At 42.2% G+C, this 18,975-nt stretch overlaps 1 protein-coding gene across 1 annotated transcript in view; it reads right to left on the minus strand.

Moving 5' to 3' along the window:
* nav2b (neuron navigator 2b) overlaps nucleotides 1-18,975 on the minus strand; it is a 63,595-nt gene that overhangs the window by 37,931 nt on the left and 6,689 nt on the right. The window contains exons 4-12 of the mRNA XM_030788376.1: nucleotides 18,836-18,908; nucleotides 18,135-18,381; nucleotides 17,624-17,695; nucleotides 16,691-16,839; nucleotides 11,242-12,232; nucleotides 10,953-11,056; nucleotides 7,354-7,462; nucleotides 5,709-6,086; nucleotides 189-311 (exon numbers count right to left, since the gene is read on the minus strand). Coding sequence (XP_030644236.1) covers nucleotides 189-311; nucleotides 5,709-6,086; nucleotides 7,354-7,462; nucleotides 10,953-11,056; nucleotides 11,242-12,232; nucleotides 16,691-16,839; nucleotides 17,624-17,695; nucleotides 18,135-18,381; nucleotides 18,836-18,908 — 2,246 coding nt within the window. The remainder of the gene's footprint in view (nucleotides 1-188; nucleotides 312-5,708; nucleotides 6,087-7,353; nucleotides 7,463-10,952; nucleotides 11,057-11,241; nucleotides 12,233-16,690; nucleotides 16,840-17,623; nucleotides 17,696-18,134; nucleotides 18,382-18,835; nucleotides 18,909-18,975) is intronic.

The raw sequence follows: 18,975 nt of genomic DNA on the forward strand, positions 1-18,975 counted from the left end.
CACAAGGTTAAAATAACAAAAGTGAACTGTGTGACTTTTCGTGCGTATTGTATCTCGCACATTAGCCTAAGTAAATGGTTTCCTCAGTGAAGCGCACACTGATAACAACATATGTTGTGAAACCACCTTTTCACCACCAAGGTAAGGGATGAACGATGCAGGATTTGAGGTGAATGTTTGTGACCAACCTGTCGGAGTCGGCCTGAATCCTTGTGGCATTGCGTGAGATGGTGTCTCTGACCGCGGCCGCGCTGTCCGGCAAACAGTTCAGCCGTCTTGTGTACATACTAAGTCCTCCGTCTGTCATGTAGCTACAGATACACAAAGAAATACACAAAGACACACATTATGGTCATACGCAGCAGTCCAACGAGACATTTATGCTCCGATGTATTGTGAAACACTACAGACGAGCAAATTACGGTCATAAACCCATTGTAATCCTATTACGCTATTTTAACAGCTGCTTCTGTTGCGTTATCAGTAAAAACATGGTAAAATCTGTGTTGTGAAATGCTGAAAACTCATTGGTAAGAACAACGAGACTTTGACTCGTATTGTTTGGAAGCACTGCCTTGTCGAAAACTGTTCACCTGCCGTATGTTTGTCAGTGTTCTTCTGATACAGACGAATGAAGAACCAAATGTCACCCCCTACAGAGGTTTGAGTATTTTCATTGTTAGAGTTTGTTTTTACTTATTATTTTTTCATTTTAAATAAAACTTGTCCATATTTGAGAAAGGCTATTGACACCCCCCCTCCCACCTTTCTCCTTTCTTTTCTTTTTTTTTTGCCTCATGCCTCCACATTGTATGCAAAAGGCGTTCATTGAGACAGTCCGATGCAAAGTAAACATTTGTTCTCAGTAAACACCAACTCACTCTAAACATTGACACGTTAACAATGCTTGGTTACAAGTTCATTGCAAGGTGCTGTCACTTATCAATGCTTGTTACAGTTTAAGACAGCTTAAGAAACTCCCATTTAAAACACACACTCAATCTATGACAAACTGCTATACAGAACTCTTTCAATGTAAGTATGCTATTCTGTTCATTAACAATGACAACCCAGGATGGGAAACTTAAAAAGAAAATAATTCAAAATGATTAATATGACAAGAGCAAGTTTATCATCCCCAAGTCCTGTCACTAACAAATAACTGCAAAAACATATAAACCGTGATGCTATATTGAAAATGACGCCATATACAACATGGGAAGAAAGAGTAAATTAATGGAGAAAGGTGAATTGAAGGTTTCCAATACAAAGTAAATGATTCAGTGACTACTGATTAACTCTGGTGTTTTCCTTATTCAATCAACAGAACGCTGAGAGAATTTTACTTTGAGTTCAGACTTCAGTGGACATGAGCTACTACCTCACAAAGGCAAGTACGAAACATAACAAAAGCAAAGATAGTTATGGACAATCATTTTCAAGGATAAACACACACGTTTGTGAGTTACAATCTGAAACTATCACTTACATGATTTAATTCATACAGCTATCACATCATAATGGAACAGGTGACAGTTCACAAGAGGAAAGAAAACACATACACAGAAGGTTTGGAGTGAATGAATGAACCTGGTTGTATGACCAAACAAGTAAAGTAGTTAACAGCTTGACTGAGAAGCTTTTAATGAAATTGGGGGGAAGAAAACAACAACAACAAATGAGTAATGAGAGATTAATGAGTTACTGTTAACATGACCTACCTCTCTGATCACACAGCGCAAATGCAGGTCCACAGACTAAACCTACTGCTGTGTCAAAAGAGAAGTGCCTTGAAGCGAAAGTCAACATCCATGACCACCAACAGCAAGAAAGTCTGGTTTCTTGATGTCGTCATGTGCGAGAGTGTATGTGTGTGGGTGTGGGTGTGTGTGTGTCTCTGTGTGTGTGTCCTCTAGGTAAGTTTGTCAGCTTGAACATCTCAGTGTTTATGGCATCAGTATCAGATTCTACACATTTTTAGACAGATAGACATACACACACAGAGAGAGAGAGAGAGAGAGAGAGAGAGAGAGAGAGAGAGAGAGAGGGGATGGGGGAAGGGATGTAGATAAAGATGGGTGAGATAGTTAAGGTGGATGTTAGGTAAGAAGAGCGAAAAGGTTTTCAAAGACTAGCAATTTACTCCCAAGGCATTCCTTTAGTCATTAGACAGGACTGAATAAGGTTGACTTAAGCACAGCTGACAGCAACTCAACATACGCATCATTACTGCCGAAACAAGAGCGCCGAGAGAGAGAAAGAGAAAGAGAAAGAGAGAGAGTAACACCTCAAGTTGTTTTACTGCAGTATTTTCTTTATTTGGAACTGCACAGATATTCAGAATACAACTGATTTTGGGCCACATAAAACTTATTATAGCTATATAAAAAAAACCCACAGGGAAGCACACACACAGATATTGGCTAATCACTCCATTTCCTGTGATAAACCCTCTCTAATTGATGTCGATAAGACAGCTGAGTCAGACCAACCCTCTCAGATCAGACACTGACTAACCTGACACACAGGTAGAAGAAAGAAAGAAAGAAAACAAGCTTTAGACAAAAGTAGAAGCTGGGGAGCAGATGAACAAACCGATTAAGCGCTGTTGTTTCTGAGGAACATAGTCATAACATCTGAGTCATGGGTTTTGCATTCACTAATTAAGAAATGAAGTAGATTTCCCAGTCTTGGGTTTCCCAATCCTGTCACATCAAGCGTTCCGCCCAACAAGCACACCATACAAAGCCTCATACATACAAACTCCTTGAGAATAGCTTTGTTTTGAACAACCAATCTTTGTCAGCAGCCTAGCATCAGGTTTAAGGCCATTTTCACTAAAAGATACAGATGTAGTGTTAAGTCCCTAGAGGGTTATATGTTGGACTGTTATGCTGACATAACCTCACTGTCTTTTGGGGACCTCTCATTAACTGTAGTTACTAAGCAACAAAGCTTAGACTTTCAGTAAACTCACAAGCTTTAAGCTGGTTACATATTTGCCCTGACTTGACCAATCTCTGTCAGTTAGTTATTTCAGTTCAAAAGGACAGCCAAAGCTGAAAGAGCAAGATCCTGTGTAATTCCACCAAAGCATGACGTAAATAAAAAAATTAGTAAATCAGCCAGTTGGTCTTTTGTGTAATGGCTGATTTTTTTTTTTAAAGGTTATGTCAGTGATATTTTAATTTTAATAATACGATTATCTAATCTATGAATGAAGTGACTGGCATTTTCATAGTATTTTGTTAATAATCAAAGCGCCATTCATCAGCACTGAAAGGATTTTCCATAAAGAAGCAGTAATTTAAAAGGGTGAATATGTTCTCCTTTGAGGCTCAAGTAATTGTAATCAAATACAGACTTCAAAGACGTATCAAATAGTTTTTTTAAATTCATTAACATTTATAAATGTTACCACATTCAATGAGGTCTTTGGCACACAGATGTTGACTAAGACACAGGAGGTTCAAACTGAATGAAAAAACAGGAGCTCCTTTTTTGGAAGCTCTCCCAAACAGTGGATAAACAAGTCAGGTGTCAGTCAACCATGGTTCTAAATGATTTTGCAATCAGGTAACAATGTTTGAAACACATTCTTCAAGATATTTGTTTTAACATGACTGAGAGAAAATGGGGAAAGTAAACAGGCTATCCCATCCAGTTCCAGCCAGACGAATCATAGTAATGAGGATCTATAAATATATCCCAATCTGTACCAGCTACAATATCCATTTTTTGGTGAAGGAAGAACTAAGTTCGGAGACACAGAGAGAGGGAGGTAGAGAGAGAGACTGACTGAAAGACAAAGAGAGAAAAAGATAAAGACAGATCGACTTTGGGTTGGTTTTCATGTAACTCACTATCTTGCACCAATAAAACCTATAAATAAATATTGCACCGTTCTCAGGATCATAAGGTCGTGCATTTTTCCAAGAGAAAAGGCTACAGGCTAAACTAAAATACTACACACTGTTACCCCCCGCACCCCCCCCCCCCAACTGCCCCGTCCACATCTCATCCAATGACTCTGCCACGAATATTTCCCATGACCCCCCTGACTCAGGCTTTTAAACTAGCCGCTACACTCCATACCCTAAAAGACAACTAAATGTTCCTTACAGAGTATGGGCAGCAGAGAATCATGCAGTATACAGATGATAGATGTGAAAGCATCTATTTCTCTTCTGGATGTCTGTTTCACTGTCTGCATGTCTGCGTGCCTGCCTGTCTGCTTGCTTTGGACTATGCATAAATCATGTCACCATGTGTATGTGTATATATATATATATATATATATATATATATGAACACAAGCTTGACGAAGCTTGTTTACCCGTAAACATATATTTCAAAGTTAACAGTCAGACAACAAAATATTAAACTATTTAAACCTCTTCCACAAACTCTCCCACTGAGTGTGGGTGAGAGAGTCCATAAGACCATAAACAACAGCTTACAACCAAAGTCACTGAAATGCCGCTGGTAGTTCAAGGTTGCACTCAGAGCCCAGACAAAGCCGATTTCTGATCACAATAGAGCCAAGACACGGCCAAAAGTTCACATGCACATTTTCTGGTTATTCCCCCCATTGCCAGAGACCACAGCTCTTCATGAGACAGCGACCAAAAGACGGAGATGCAAGCAGGGCTTGGCTCGACTCCCGGCGAACGACGCAGGGGGAAAAAACAAACTGGACAAATAGAAGTGCAGTGGCGTTATATGATTACACACTGAGAGTCTGTGGTTGCCCACTCACAGTTCACAGCAGAAATTCTCACTGGGGTGGATTTAGTCACTGCAAGGACTTCAGACTGTGGCTTTGAAAAGAGCTTTCAATGTAATAGAGATCCATTTACATACTGATATTAATCTGTAGCTAGAGCTGTTTTACAAATGTGTTTTTCTGCCTCATTCACATTCAAAAACTGTCTTACGATGATATCTCCATTCATTTCTCTGTTGTCCCAGAGGGAGAGGAAGTACTTTTGTGACGAGATGGTTTGCACATTGTCTTAAGTAGGTTAACGGTCTATTCTATGTATGTTTCAGAATTCAGCCTTAAAAAAAATGTCAGTGGTGGAAAAAGACCTCGAGAAATTCTCACGGAGACGGCGACAGAGGGCAAAATAAACAGTGCCATCTATAGGCACACACTATGCACTGCACTTCAGACTCAAGATAGTCTGGCTTTGCTCATTTTCTGTCATGCCTTTTTTAAGCTCGCTTAACGTCAATTTTGTATTTACTCAACCTGTATTGTCCAAAACTGCTGTCACCATAACTTGTTTATTTACATCATAACTAGTCTAAGTGTTAACCCCTGGACTCTATTCTCCACACCCTGCTTTGACCCCCCCCCCCCCCTCGCCAGGCACACCCAGCCCCCATATCCCCCTGAGCACCACCACATTGGACTTCTTTTTTTCTTTCATCTCTGCTGTGTGCTGTACTGTATATGGCCGAGATGACCATAAAGCTCCACTTGATTTGACTTGACTTGTTATTACAAATTAGTGGCTACATACAGTCAGAGTGAAATGCGATGATTTGGTGACACACGTAAGTAAGTTATGCTTGTTCTATGTGACATTTATTCTATTCACATCAAATAATAACTGAAGTAAGCATATTGTTTACCATCCATCTAAGCATGGCTTTTCTTATCGTCTATATGAGCACATTCACAAATACAGATACACGCTCACCCGCTGTTAACACTCTCCGCTCTCACGTTCTTGCCCAGCACGTCTCCGTCGCTCATGTAACCCATGGTTTCCATGGAGATGCTCTCTAGCTCCTCCACCTTGTCAGACAGATCCAGGGTGCAGAGGGCACTGTCGCAGGCACCGGCCTGTCTGTGGGCGGAGCGCCCGTCCTCTTGGCAGATGAGATGGTAGCTGGAGCTACCATGCTGCTGCCCGTACCCGCTCACTACGGAGGGGGCGTCGCCCGCCTGCAGACGGGGGCTGGCCGGGCAGAGGCGCCTTGGCAAAGTGGTGGCAGATCGGGAGGTCACCAGGTTATGCACACCCCTGACCGTGACCTCAGTGGTCACACTGCTATCAAAGGTCGTCTCTAGGGTGCTGGCAAGAGCGAAAGACACACAAAGTTGGACATCAGATGGCACTAAATTTCCACGCAAACAAACAAACAAAGAAAAAAAAACACTCCCTGCTGTGACATCACACTCAAGCTGTCAGACACGCACCTATTACTGCTCAGGGCTAAACCTGTCAATCAAAGACAAAATGGGAACGGCTCAAAAGGTCTTCAAAAATACTCTTCCTTTGTTTTGAAGAATCTCCTACTCTTACTAAATGTATACAACACATTTATAGTGGATATAGTACATTTGCTTATTTCGTAAGTGAAAGTTTGAAACGTTTTAAAACTAAAGACAGAAAAGACCAGACTGTAAAGTAAAGACTTTACCAGGATGGTAATGACATCCTGCCTTTCTCTGAATCATAGAACAATCATGTCAGGGAATGAGGATCATCATCTAGAGATGTTTTCTGGCATAGCACTGCACCCTGCTGGGATGGGGGTTTCATTTCTCTTTTATTAATTGACTTGGGAAACTACAAGAGTATTCAAATTCAGGGTTAACAATCAGCAAGGGGTCCAATCGGTCTGTGTTGCCTGATTTCATGGCTTGGAAGATTGGCACACACATCAAACTCATCATTATAGAAACAAAAAAAACATAACCCCCCTTTTCCTCCCCTAAATCAGCTCTTACCGTCAATCAAAGAGACCTCCTGAAAGTCAGTTCTCATTTTCTCATGTTTGCGAAGCTCCCGTGATTAAATGGATCAAACAGAGAGGAACAATGGCATACATTCTCGGAGCTCCACTGTGACCCCGTGGTCCTGTCATAATTTACATAGCGTTTTCCCTCAGTCCGACCGAAACAACACAAAGCGAAACGCGTGAACTGGTAAAGAGAAGTGACCCACTTCAAAAACTGTGTGTTGTCAGAGGCAACACAGGAATGTTAGTTCTTATTTCTTTCTGTCTGTTTTCAGTTGTGACGTCGTGAGGCAGAACAATTCCAGGACTGGAATTCAGGACTGGATTTTAAGTACTGTTCTGATTTAATTTAATATCTACTTCTGACCACAACAATGAGAACTGAACATAAAATCAACAATATCTGGAACAACATATCTAGTTCAGCTAATCATAGCCCAACCCATATAATACAAAGGATTTCCTCTACCAAGTGATGAGTCTTGGTTAGCATGCTACAGAGAACCCCAATCAAATGGATTTAGAGGTTTTATAAATGAAACAGAAGAAACTGGCTAGATACACACAGACACAGACGCAGACAGACATGAGGCCTACCTGTGGCTGATCTGGGTACCACGGAGACTGGACATAGTCTCCTCCAGGTTCTGCCGTAAGTCAGCGATATTCTTTACCGTGCGCAGTCTCCTTGTTTCTGGATCCTCACCTAGAAGGAGAGAAGAGAAGAAGTCCACAACACTCAACACGGCAACATCTGCTGCAGCTGCTACGTTCCTAAGACATGTCCATACACACAGAAATAGCTAAAAGAGAAAAAAATGTTCCCGAAAATGCACCTTACGGCCTGTGGAAATGAAACACCTTAGCTAAGCTAAGCTACGTACACTCACAACAAGCCATGAAACAAAGAATCAAGAGACCATTTAAAGTGCTGAGTCAAGTTCAAAGCCAGAAAAGATCATCCGATTCAAGGCTCGGCGCTGGCAGCCTATGCCTTGTTCTGTTTTTCTAATAAGCAAACATTAAGCTTAATCTCCAGCATCATGTTAAAAGAACTTTTTGTTTTCCTGAGGGAGCGCAAACGTCAACCCCCCCAACCCCCCAACCCCCGCCATGACTCTTTTCCAAATAAATACACTGTAGGTGTGTGTGTGTGTGGGTGTGTATGTATGTATGTATGTGTGCATGTGTGTGTGTGTGTGTGTGAGTATGTGTGTGTGTGTGTGGTTGTAGTGCTTCCTGATCCCCCATTGGCCCCCTTATGATCTGCAAACAGCTTTTAAGCCAGCCAAATCCCCTCTCACACACACACACAGACAAAGACACAGACACACAAACACACAAACACAGACACAAACACATGCATGCGTGCACACACACACACACACACGCACACACGCACACACACACACACACACGCACACGCACAAACACAGAGGCTATGCTCAGATGAGAAAGTAGAGAAAAGTCTCCCTTGCCTGGAAGTGGAAAAAGGTTTCACAGAATGCCAGCACCATGTACATTCCAGTAGGGTTGAGGAAAGCACAAACAGCTTCATCGAAAGTTGCAAACCAGTGCTCAGCTTCCACTGTACAACTTCTATAAGGTTTTGTTCTATCGAACTTTTTCTGTTGGCTGGGCCTGGCTGTCCCCTTTAATGTCAAGTATGACACTTGTGTCTAAATCATTCTGAGAGCTGACAGACAGTCTCTGGTAAAGAAAACTGGTACCAACGCACTGCAAGTGTCTCACTGAAACTGACAGTGTCTCCTATAAAGTCACATCTGTTTTCCTATAAAAAAGAAATGAGTTCTCAAACCCTGAGGTGTTCAGCTTTGAAGGAAGGGACCACACATATTCTCACATATGCCCCCAACACACACACACACACACACACACACACACACACACCCTTACTTTCATGCTTCTCGTAAATGTCCAGCATGGTGAGGAGGATCTCCTCGTTAATTTGGGCGATGCCATCCCACACGCAGGTCTGTTGAGTCATCTGCACCTGATACACGCAACTGTGCTTATGAATTTCTCTCTTCACCCTCTCTTCGGTCGATTTCCATCTTACGCTGCCCCCTTGTCCTGCAGGAGCTCTTCTCTGGACCTCCTCCATAGATGATGGTTGGAGAACTCCATCTGAACAGGCTCCAGTAGCCCCTGTTCTCCCTGCAGTGATGGCTGTTCCCTGAAGTCCATCAGGAGTCTGAGTAGGGTCTGCAAAGTTCATGGTGGGACTCTGAATGATGGCCCGGTCCAGAGAGATGCAACCCAAAGAGAAACAGGCTCTGGTAGCGCCAGTTCCTGCCTGTTTAGAGGCACCTCTGGTGTGTGGATGATCTACATGTTTTCCCTCAGGGTTCTCACTGATCCATCTCTTTCTGTTGGGCAACATTTCTGTTCCTTTACTGGCACTCTAACAGCAGTGCAGTGCCTTTCCAAGTCTCTGTTGCCACAGCTGGATGGTCTCTTTGACAGAGGGGCAGTAATGTTTCTCCAGGAGAGAGAGAGAGAGTGAAGTAATTTTTTGTTCAAAGAGAGAAGGAAGGGGGGGGGGGCTGAAAACTATTCCTGTCAGGACCGTCCTGCTTTTGTCCTCCATGGAAAGAGAAAGAAGACGTCCTGACACACCTACCTCAGCGTGGTGGTGGACTTCCCCTGTGGAGAGGCTTTTTCTTCTCCCCCCTCCTCTCTCTCTCTCTCTCTCTCCCTCTCTCTCTCTCTCCCCTTCTCTTCACAGGGCTTTGGCAGACTGAAAAGGCCCATCCAACTTGACTAAAACATGCACGCAGACACACATACACACACACACACACACACACACACACATACTAACTTGTCGGTCTTGGCAACTCCATGACATCAACTGCCTTTAACATGCAGATGAGCTCCTTTTTTTGCTTCCTTTCACTTTGGGGCCTAGCCTGACCCTCTTCTGTGTGTGTGTGTGTGTGTGTGTGTGTGTGTGTGTGTGTGTATGTGTTTGTTTATGTGTGTGCGTTTGTGTATGTGTGTGCTTGTGTATATATGTGTGTGTGTGTGTGTTGGTGAAAAGAGGCACGACCAGGCAGGGGACTCCATCGTCAGAACAGAAACAACCTCTCTCTTCAGAGCTCTCTGACACTCACAGAATCACATCAACAAAAAAAGCACTAGATACTCAATTGAACAACAGTCCGGACACGTCTCTCTTTTATTGTTCCCTCTTGCTCTTTTCCTTCAGGCTCTCTCTCTCTCTCTCCCTCTCTCTCTCTCCAATCCCTCTTCAACTAAGAGTGTTTAGTTTGTGTGGGAAAATTCTCAATGGCAATAAATCTAATCTTTTTTTTTTTTTTTTGGCCTCAGTTCCGACATTCAGTGTTTGGTGAGGTCACAGAGCTTTGCACAATGCCATTTAGCAATTAAGAAATCTTCTGAACTCCAGAGACCTTAGTCATCCAATACTCACTGGCCATGAATACTGATGTAAATCTCAGGCCCTGGTTCTATCACAGGACAGAACAAAAAAAGTGATTGAGTCTGTACTTATATCTTAAGTTTACACTACATATGACAGAAATATACAAAGACCACCTTTACAACGAGTCTGTACTTATATCTTCAGTTTACACCACATATGACAGAAATATACAAAGACCACCTTTACAACACTGCCAGTGTTGCTGTTTCTATCAACATTCAAATATGTGACAGTTATATTTGTAAGAGGCATAGGAGTACATGAGATCAGTAGTAAAATTAATGTTATTACTCTATGACAATAATCATACATTGGCTCAAATTAGCCCAAAGGGACTTCTTCACTCTGTCTGATCAATTTTGGTCAATTTACCATTGATTTATGGTAAATTAGTAAAATTAAGACAGTAATGGATCACCATAGTCTTCATTCTGCACTTCATTTACTTGCACATACTGTATGCTGTAAAGGCTGAGGTCAGGGGTCAGGCTGAGGTCAGGAGTCAGGCCTTCTTTTTCCCCCCACTGTACCATCCAGTAAATGTCACTAAACTGTCTAAGTGTGTTTCCCATGGAATTATTCATGACATGGCTGTGCACTTACTGGTTTGACCTTTGATTCATACATAGCTTAATATGTGGACACAACAGAAAGCAGTCAAAGAGTTGTATCCCATTATCTGTGGTTTCTGATTTACTGCAGTAAGGTAATGTAAAAACAACCGTACGTGTCAAGTTCTCCAAAGAGGTATGGATGGACTTGCAGTGGAGGACTTCCCCTTTGCCTTCTGCTTCTTCCAAAACGCCAATGGTACCCATGTCCATCTGAGACCTGCACACAGGACAGCGATGAGCCCGTTCGCAAACACACAGGAGACGAGGCAAACAGCACTCTCAGAGTATGTCATAAGATAGATTGTTGTGTGAAGCGGTGGTTTGTGTTGTGTTGAGTGTAAGCTTTGGGGGAATTCACAAACATATCGACTCTCACTGGTCTGGTGTGGGTTGTGGTCTCACCTATATATGAATGGTGCAACAGTGGCGGTGTTGGGGTGACTGTACTGCTGCTGGGGTTGAGGTAACTGTACGCTGGCTGTATTGCTGGCTGTAGACTGTGTCGTATTGCTGTTGTGCTGAGGGTTTTTAATCTCTGAAGACACCAGGCTAGATGAGGAGCTGGACTTCTTGCCGTCCACCTGCCCCTTGTGCACCGACAAACTCGCACCCGTCCTCTTCCCACGTGACTGCTCCCCATAGTTACCAGAGGAGGGCGCACTTGCGCCCCTGCCTGTCCCTGAGCCCTTAGTTGGTCCCAGCTTAGGAAGGTTGCTGTGCGATGAAGAAGCTTTGCTGCTTTTGCTGCCTTTGGAGGTAGTGATGGTTCTCTTGACTTCCGCGGCATGCAGGCTCTCAGGCCTGGTCTCATCTCTGAGCTGGTCCTGGTCCGAGATCGGAGCTCTTCTGGACTGTCTGTCCTTCTCCTTTGGCATGGCTTTGTCTTTATCGCTCTCCACTGTTTTGGCGGAGCTCTTTTTAGGCGCCAGGGCCCGGCTGATGGTTCTCTGAGCGATGCCTTTCAGCGCCATTTTAGGGCTGGAAGCTGTGGTAGACGTGATGGGCTGGGGATGGTTCCCCGGTTCTGTTTCAGCATGAACGGGGCACATCTTGGTGCTCTCTGGCTGCGTATCCGAAAAATCGACCTCCTCTGCCAGAGACACTTCGCTGGAGGTCCTGGAGCCTGTTTTACTGTTGAAAAGCTTGAGCTTCTCCAACATGGACTTTTGGGCAATGACTTTAGGAGGTTGTTCCAGTGTGGAGGGGCTGGGCTGCCTCACAGGCAGGGTGGAGGAGGAGGTGGCGGTGTGTTTGGCACTCAGTGACTTGCTCCTCCAGCGCTTACAGCTGTTGGTGCTAGTGCTGCTGACGTTTGTGCTGGTGATGTTGGGAGGAGGTGCGGAGGCTGTGGAGTGCCCGCTCTCAGCCATGACGGGCGACAGGCTCATTTTCTCTAGGGATGAGAAAAAAACGTGATCATTTTTGGCAAGGTCAAATATCTTTGTGTGCTCCACCTTACATTAGCTGTATTAGGTAGATATAGTACATGAGAGAACAAAAGAACACAAATGGAAAAAAATGACGAGAGGAACAGTCTGAGATATAAAAAGGTTATGAGTGAGGACTATTGCTTTCCTGAGAATTCCACTGCACACATGGTTATTTAAATACAGCCAAGTATGATACTACTTGCCACAAACAGAAGATGGACGTACAAAGAAATCTGTGCAGTAAAAATGTAATTACACTTACATTCATCTTAATTTAATCAGTATCATTAATTCTGTAGTGAAAGTTATACGCAACAACAACAACAACAATAATAAAATACTAATAATAGTATATGGCATATTAAAAACAGCAACAATAACAATAATAATAACAACAACAACGTACACATTCCAAAACTGATTATGATAATAATAGATTATGTACTTACAGTAACATCTATGCTATGTGTTTCATACACTCCAGATCCATCCCCATCAAATATTACACACAGTTTCACGGTATTGCAGTATACCTTGGTCCAGCCATGCACTCACTGATGGACCATCTATACAAGGAGCACCAATATAAGGAGAGTGGTTGAGGAGGGGGGGGGCCTCCTGTTTGAATTTCAAAACTAAACTGTTGGGAAAGTTTGTGTATATTTACAGTAGCACAGCTCTTAGGAGAGTAAGCCCATGATTGGCCCTTCTGTGCTCTCATAGACTTCACACAGCCGCCTAACAAACATCTCTTTATTCTGCCATGACAACATTAAGATTTAAAGAAAACACTTTGCCTCATGGCTACAGTTATGGCTCAGAAAAGGAGCAGTAATGCACATACACTCACACACATACACACACACACACACACTCAACTCACTCACTCCAATCCATCATCCAAAGCAAACAACAATGAAGCCAGCATTAGCACACGCTATAATCATAGTAAATACATCAGCTCAAGAGGTTAAGTATCGTCTTCATTTCTAATTCATCCTGTGGAACAGGTCGCCTGTTCTATGCCTCAGAATGCCGCATATCTATATAGTTTCACAGCTCTAACTAACTAGTATACAGCTTCATAAACAGAGGAAAACCTTTCATGTTTTACATTCAGTACATTCAATAAAGAGGGCAATTTGCCAACCAAAGAGGCCAGAAAAGCCATTCCCACTCATGGAAATTGGGTCAGACTGCTCATGCCCTCTTTGAAAAGTTAACAAGCCAGTGTAAGTCATTATCCAGTGGAGATCATTAGCTAGTGCTGTTGAAAGGCTAAAGTTGTTCTGTTTCATTTCTGTTCCAAAGTTTTTTCTACACCTCGGTTAAAAGAGAAGGAAAAAAATCAGGACAGGAAGAGACCACACAGAGTGTCCTGAATAAGTCTTTATGGTTAGTTATTCTCTGTGCCCATACACTTTAACTTGCTTGGTAAGAGCTAACTTTCCTGTAGCATGGGAGGCATAAGTCATAAGCCCCCCCCACCCAACACCTTAACAGTCAACTCACAACTGAGGAAATGAAGAAAACACAGATCCTAAAGCAACCCAAAACATAACTGCCAGCAAAAAGGATTTTTTAAAAAATGTGAAGTATGAAAACCCCAGGTTTCTCAGGGCTTCATGTTTGCATCTGTCATCTGTCTGTTAAATTCTGTCAGTAGGAAGACTATCCATGCTTGCTAGCTAGCTAGTTACTGGATTCCTTAGAAAAGACACATACTGCTTTCAAACATGACTGCACAAGTCCAGCTTTCCATCACATCAATCAGTTGACAATCAGATAAATAGTACAAACTGAGAAAAATCTATCGACGGTAAAATGTGGAAAAAAAAGAAAAAAGAAAATCCAGCATTTATGAAATCTTCATGTCTGAGCTCCAAGTAGGAACTTTTTGAAAATAAACCAGTTTTTTAAAATCAACCATAAAATATCCGTCTTTCAACATGTCTAAAGGTACATCCTTTAGGTTTAATTAAAATAATTGATACAAAAAATACGAAACACGCCATTTTAGAGCTTATTTCTATCACAGACACAGACCTGAGGTCCCCAAATTGTATCCACAAGAGGGAGAATCTCTGCTGTAGATATGTAAGCGAGTCAGGCACTTTACCTTAGTTCTTTCTCCACCTACTAAAATACGTACACTCTCCATCACACAATTCAATACAAAAACAGCATTACGTCCATTAAGCAGCTAGCAGCAGACAGAGAAGTATCACAAGCTGCCTGTCTGAAGCTCTAGGATGGTGAGAGCTCTTTAATCTGTGCTCTTAGCAGTGCTGAGGAGAGCAGCTGATGAAGCTTAAGAAACCAGCTGATGAAGTTGCTCAATCAATGGAACAGTCTGTATCTACACTGGAGGAAACACAACTGTCCAAGTAACGGGAAAACAAAGAAGAATTAAAATCTGACCTTTAAGATGTTTCTGTACACATGTGGTATCTGAAGTTACGGCATCTCGATCTACGTTCTGCTCTCTCTGTTGTTCTCACACACACACACACACACACACACACACACTGACTGGAAAATCAATAGCAGGCAGCATGCTTCCCGTGTCACTAGTTTTTAATAGTGTGTGTGTGTGTGTGTGTGTGTGTGTGTGTGTGTGTTAAATCAGGTCAGTACTGTAATTCACATCATTACCCCCAGTGCACCGTGACAGGGTGAATCAGGGACACTTACTGCCAGCTCGTATTCAACATGGACAACTGCTGAATGAACTCAGATGATCCCAACCAAACTTCCTCCATTGTCCTCTACGTCCTCACGGTCTGAGCTAGCCATCCAATTCTCTCTGTCATTACCCTCATTATCTGTTTCCCTCTCATTATCATTTTTTCCCTTTCTCTCTCTGTTTCTCACTTACTCACTCACTCATAAGAGCATACAAAGCTCTCTTGTTATTTCTTTCCATCCCCCCCCCCCTCTCTCTCTCCCTCTCTCTCCATACCACACGTATAACTAATATACTAATTAGTGCTAAATTAGTGTACAGTGAATGGTTCATCTTTCAAAATACCACAACCAGCAGACTGGGGCTGGAGCTTCTCTCACACACATTCTCACACAGACACATGCACGCACACACGCATACACGCACAGGCTTTAGACTAAGGGAAAATTACTTTGGTAAATATCTACAGGCATTTAAAGGATGTGCACAGTTACACAGAAATCAATAAAATAATGAACACTGAACAGCTATAAGACCTAACTGTTGTAATCACTGTCTTTCAGCAAGTAGTTGCTGTTCTTCAGAATAAAAAGAAGAAAACACTGATAACACTCACTAACCCATACTCCCTACACAGCGGCCCTCTGTAGTACTGTTTTCACTGCTCTCCCTTCACTCATGTGCTGGTTAATGCCACTGACTGCCATCCTGTTTAGTGTCCTTGACCTTTAACCTATCCTATTTGACACTTGGCCTATGTAGTGCCTTTGACTTAGACTCTGTCTTGTTCTGCTCACTTTCTATTGCACCTCTCTATGAGCCCTTGACGTGCACCCTTCTTTCTGTCCCTCATTCCCACCCTACTTAGTAAACTTGACTCGTACCGTGTGTAGTGCTTTAAAGACGTTTGCTGAAGCACATTCCACTGAAGGCTTTAATTACTGTCAAACAGCCTTAACACAAAAAGGCCACTGCTACTGCATTATGTCTTAACACATCAACATTGTGTCTGCACCAGAAGGAAAGAAAACATGTATTAAAATGAAGAAAAAGAAGAAAATGTCTTTTTCTCTTTCTACCTAGCACCCTTCTTCGCCCCCAACACACACACACACATACACGACTCCAAGTCAGTGAAGACAGCAAGGCTAGACTTAAAGTAGAGTCTAAGCTATGCGAACAGAGGAGATGTGGAGAATGTAACAGACAAACAAACTTGTGCACATGCCCCAAGAATTTTTATCTTACCACAAACACACTTCAGTAACTAACTCAAATTGGATTATACTAAGTATGTAACAAACTATGAATTTATTAATTATTTTTTGTTTATTTCAGTGCATTAAGACTTTATGCTCATAATTGCCAGTAAAATCCCTACCAATCTAAGACAAATGGAAGACATTAAAAAAAAACACCCCCCGCATGACTAATGCAAATTATGAAATCCTTCAGAAAAAAAGTCCTGGAGCTCTTTTCTTCCCCCAGAATAGAAATGATAAGAATGAGTTTATTGTGTTAATGTCAAGGTTGGGTACGTGTGGAGGTGCAACAACCAGTGAGTGCATTTTCAACAGTAAAATACCCAGAATACCCAGAGTCTCCAAGCTTTGTGCTGCCCTATCTGTGGACTGTAATGCAAAATGCACCCACGTCCATAAACGTCTTAGGCTCTCATTATGGAGTACTGCACTGAGGAGGTTCTAATGCTTTAAATACTGAATATGTAACTCACCTCTGTCATTAACACAGGCTAATGATGGTTTGAGCTTGTCACTGCAGTTGAAGCTCTGACTGCGTCTGTTGTTAGCGTTAGCGTTGGTTGGGCAACGGGGTTTGGATTCACTGTCAGCGGACGCTGTTCTTCCAGAGGGACCTGGCAGTCTGCTATCCCATCCATAAAAAGACAGAGAGAAACACACACTTAGTCCTTCCTCTAACCATTAAACGTACCCACCTTCATGAATGTAGAAACATTACTAGTTCGATCATTCCTTCCTACTCAAGAGAACTTTACTAAAGAACTCTTCTTCTTACTGCTCACAAATAAGTCTACTCAATGCAATGTCTTGCTTATTTCAGTGTCAACACTTATCATATGAACAAGAACAAAACATCCATTCAAAGGCTCACATGTGTCTCCAGCTTGAGGTTTTGGGAATCGGTCCAGTTGTAACACAACTGCACCACTAGATGGAAGTACAGCGTATTTTGCTTTTTCCAAGCCTTTAAACTAAACGTCTGAAACAGCCGTGCACGGTATTGATGGCAAATCCAACAGTACGTATGACGAAATGTTTTTTTGTTTTGGCTAAAATAAATTAGAGATGACTGGATGACAATGTCATAAAAAAGCAGCATAATGTTTTTCAAATTTGTAATTAGAGATTTGAAATGTCACTTAAATGTTTCCTTGTCTCCTTTCATTTATGATAAAAGACTGGAATGAATCTAAGATTAACAGAAGATGCCACAGTGTTGTTATTTGGCTAATTAAAGCCTTTATCATATTGCTCTATCCTTCCAAGTCCACTCCTATTTGTCAGAAAGGGAACAGGGAGAAAAGACAAGGGAACACTCAAGAGCTTTTGAACAGGTCCCAGTCTTTCAGACCCTTTAATCTATATTTAATCCAGGTCTGAGAGCTGTGATTTAAATGTAATCTGACCTAGAGGTTTTTCTCTGAGTGACAGAAAGCTTGAGCGCTTTCTTCTGGGAAGAAGATCCTTTAGACGGATGACTGCATGGCAAAAAAAAGAGGAGAGAAAAGGGAGAGAAGGATGAAGAAGAGAGTTACAGCAGTAATGCACTTACATAGAGATGAAACTGTTGTTAGGATATGACAAAGAAGAAAAATAGTTTACAGAGAACCAAGAGCTACAGAAGACAGAAGATAAGAAAAGCTACTGGAGCAAAGAGTAAATCAGCGATGATTTATGTATCAAATGGAACGTTCTTCTGGAAAGTACGACAATATGTCATTATTGCCACTTCTATTCTCAATCACTCAGTCTATTCAAATAAAAAAAAAAAAAAAACCCCACGAAATCAGAAAAAAAGTAAACAGACCAAAATAAGTATTCTAGTTCCCTACAAAAAGTTTCTAACTAACTCAGTTTGGGATGAATACCTTTGGAAGCAGTAAACTGGGTCTGAATGCGTTTGATGCGTTATAGTACCTGGACAGCATATCTGCTGGAGCTTTGTGTGCTGGTGTGGGAGTGGGGCAGGGGGATACATGGGGACTGTGCCAGGGTGAGGTGTGAGGAGGTAGGGCAGGGCTTGAGCTCCGTGAGCCTTGGGTCTGAGCGGTGTGGGAGGTATGGAGGGGCTGGGAGCTTTGCTTCGATGTCTGCTGCTGCTGCTTGTAACGTGACAGACTGAAGAACAGACCCAGAATGGCCTTCAGATTCCCACTGCGGATCTCTGCTTGGACGTAAAGGACACGTGTATTTATTCATGTATTTGGAGTTTATTACCACATTTCTGAGCTGCTCACTGTTTTAATCAGCTACACTTAGACAGTGTAAAAAGAAAACTGGTGGGTATGTTGGTAAGATGAAGGTGTAGTCAATAAAGTCAGGTTTACTGCTGGCTACATGTGAGTGTACAGTGAGTTACTAAAGTTGGTTGTGGACAGATATTTCTCATGCTGGAGAATGACAGATCCTATATAAACTATGACAGGATTAGAAATACAGATTTTACTTATTTCACACTGTGCATAGATACAACTATTGCACAAAAAATTACTTGAAAATGGAAATGAACTATAGAATGAACATGTAACTTGTACCAGACCCACTGAAGTCTCGAGGAGTGAGTTCTGTGGTCATTTTCCAGGACATCTATGCTAAATAACATGAAATGAAGAACTCACCAGCTGAAGTCAGGCCCTTTATATTGACTCCTTTAGCTGCCAGGAAGCCTAGACACGCTTCAATGTTCTCAATCTATCAAAAAGACGCACAGACAGCATCAAAGGCTGAAGATTTTAGAGTTTCAGATGCAATCCCATGA

The sequence above is a fragment of the Chanos chanos genome, chromosome 1, assembly GCF_902362185.1.
Source record: "Chanos chanos chromosome 1, fChaCha1.1, whole genome shotgun sequence".
Taxonomy (NCBI): Eukaryota; Metazoa; Chordata; class Actinopteri; order Gonorynchiformes; family Chanidae; genus Chanos; species Chanos chanos.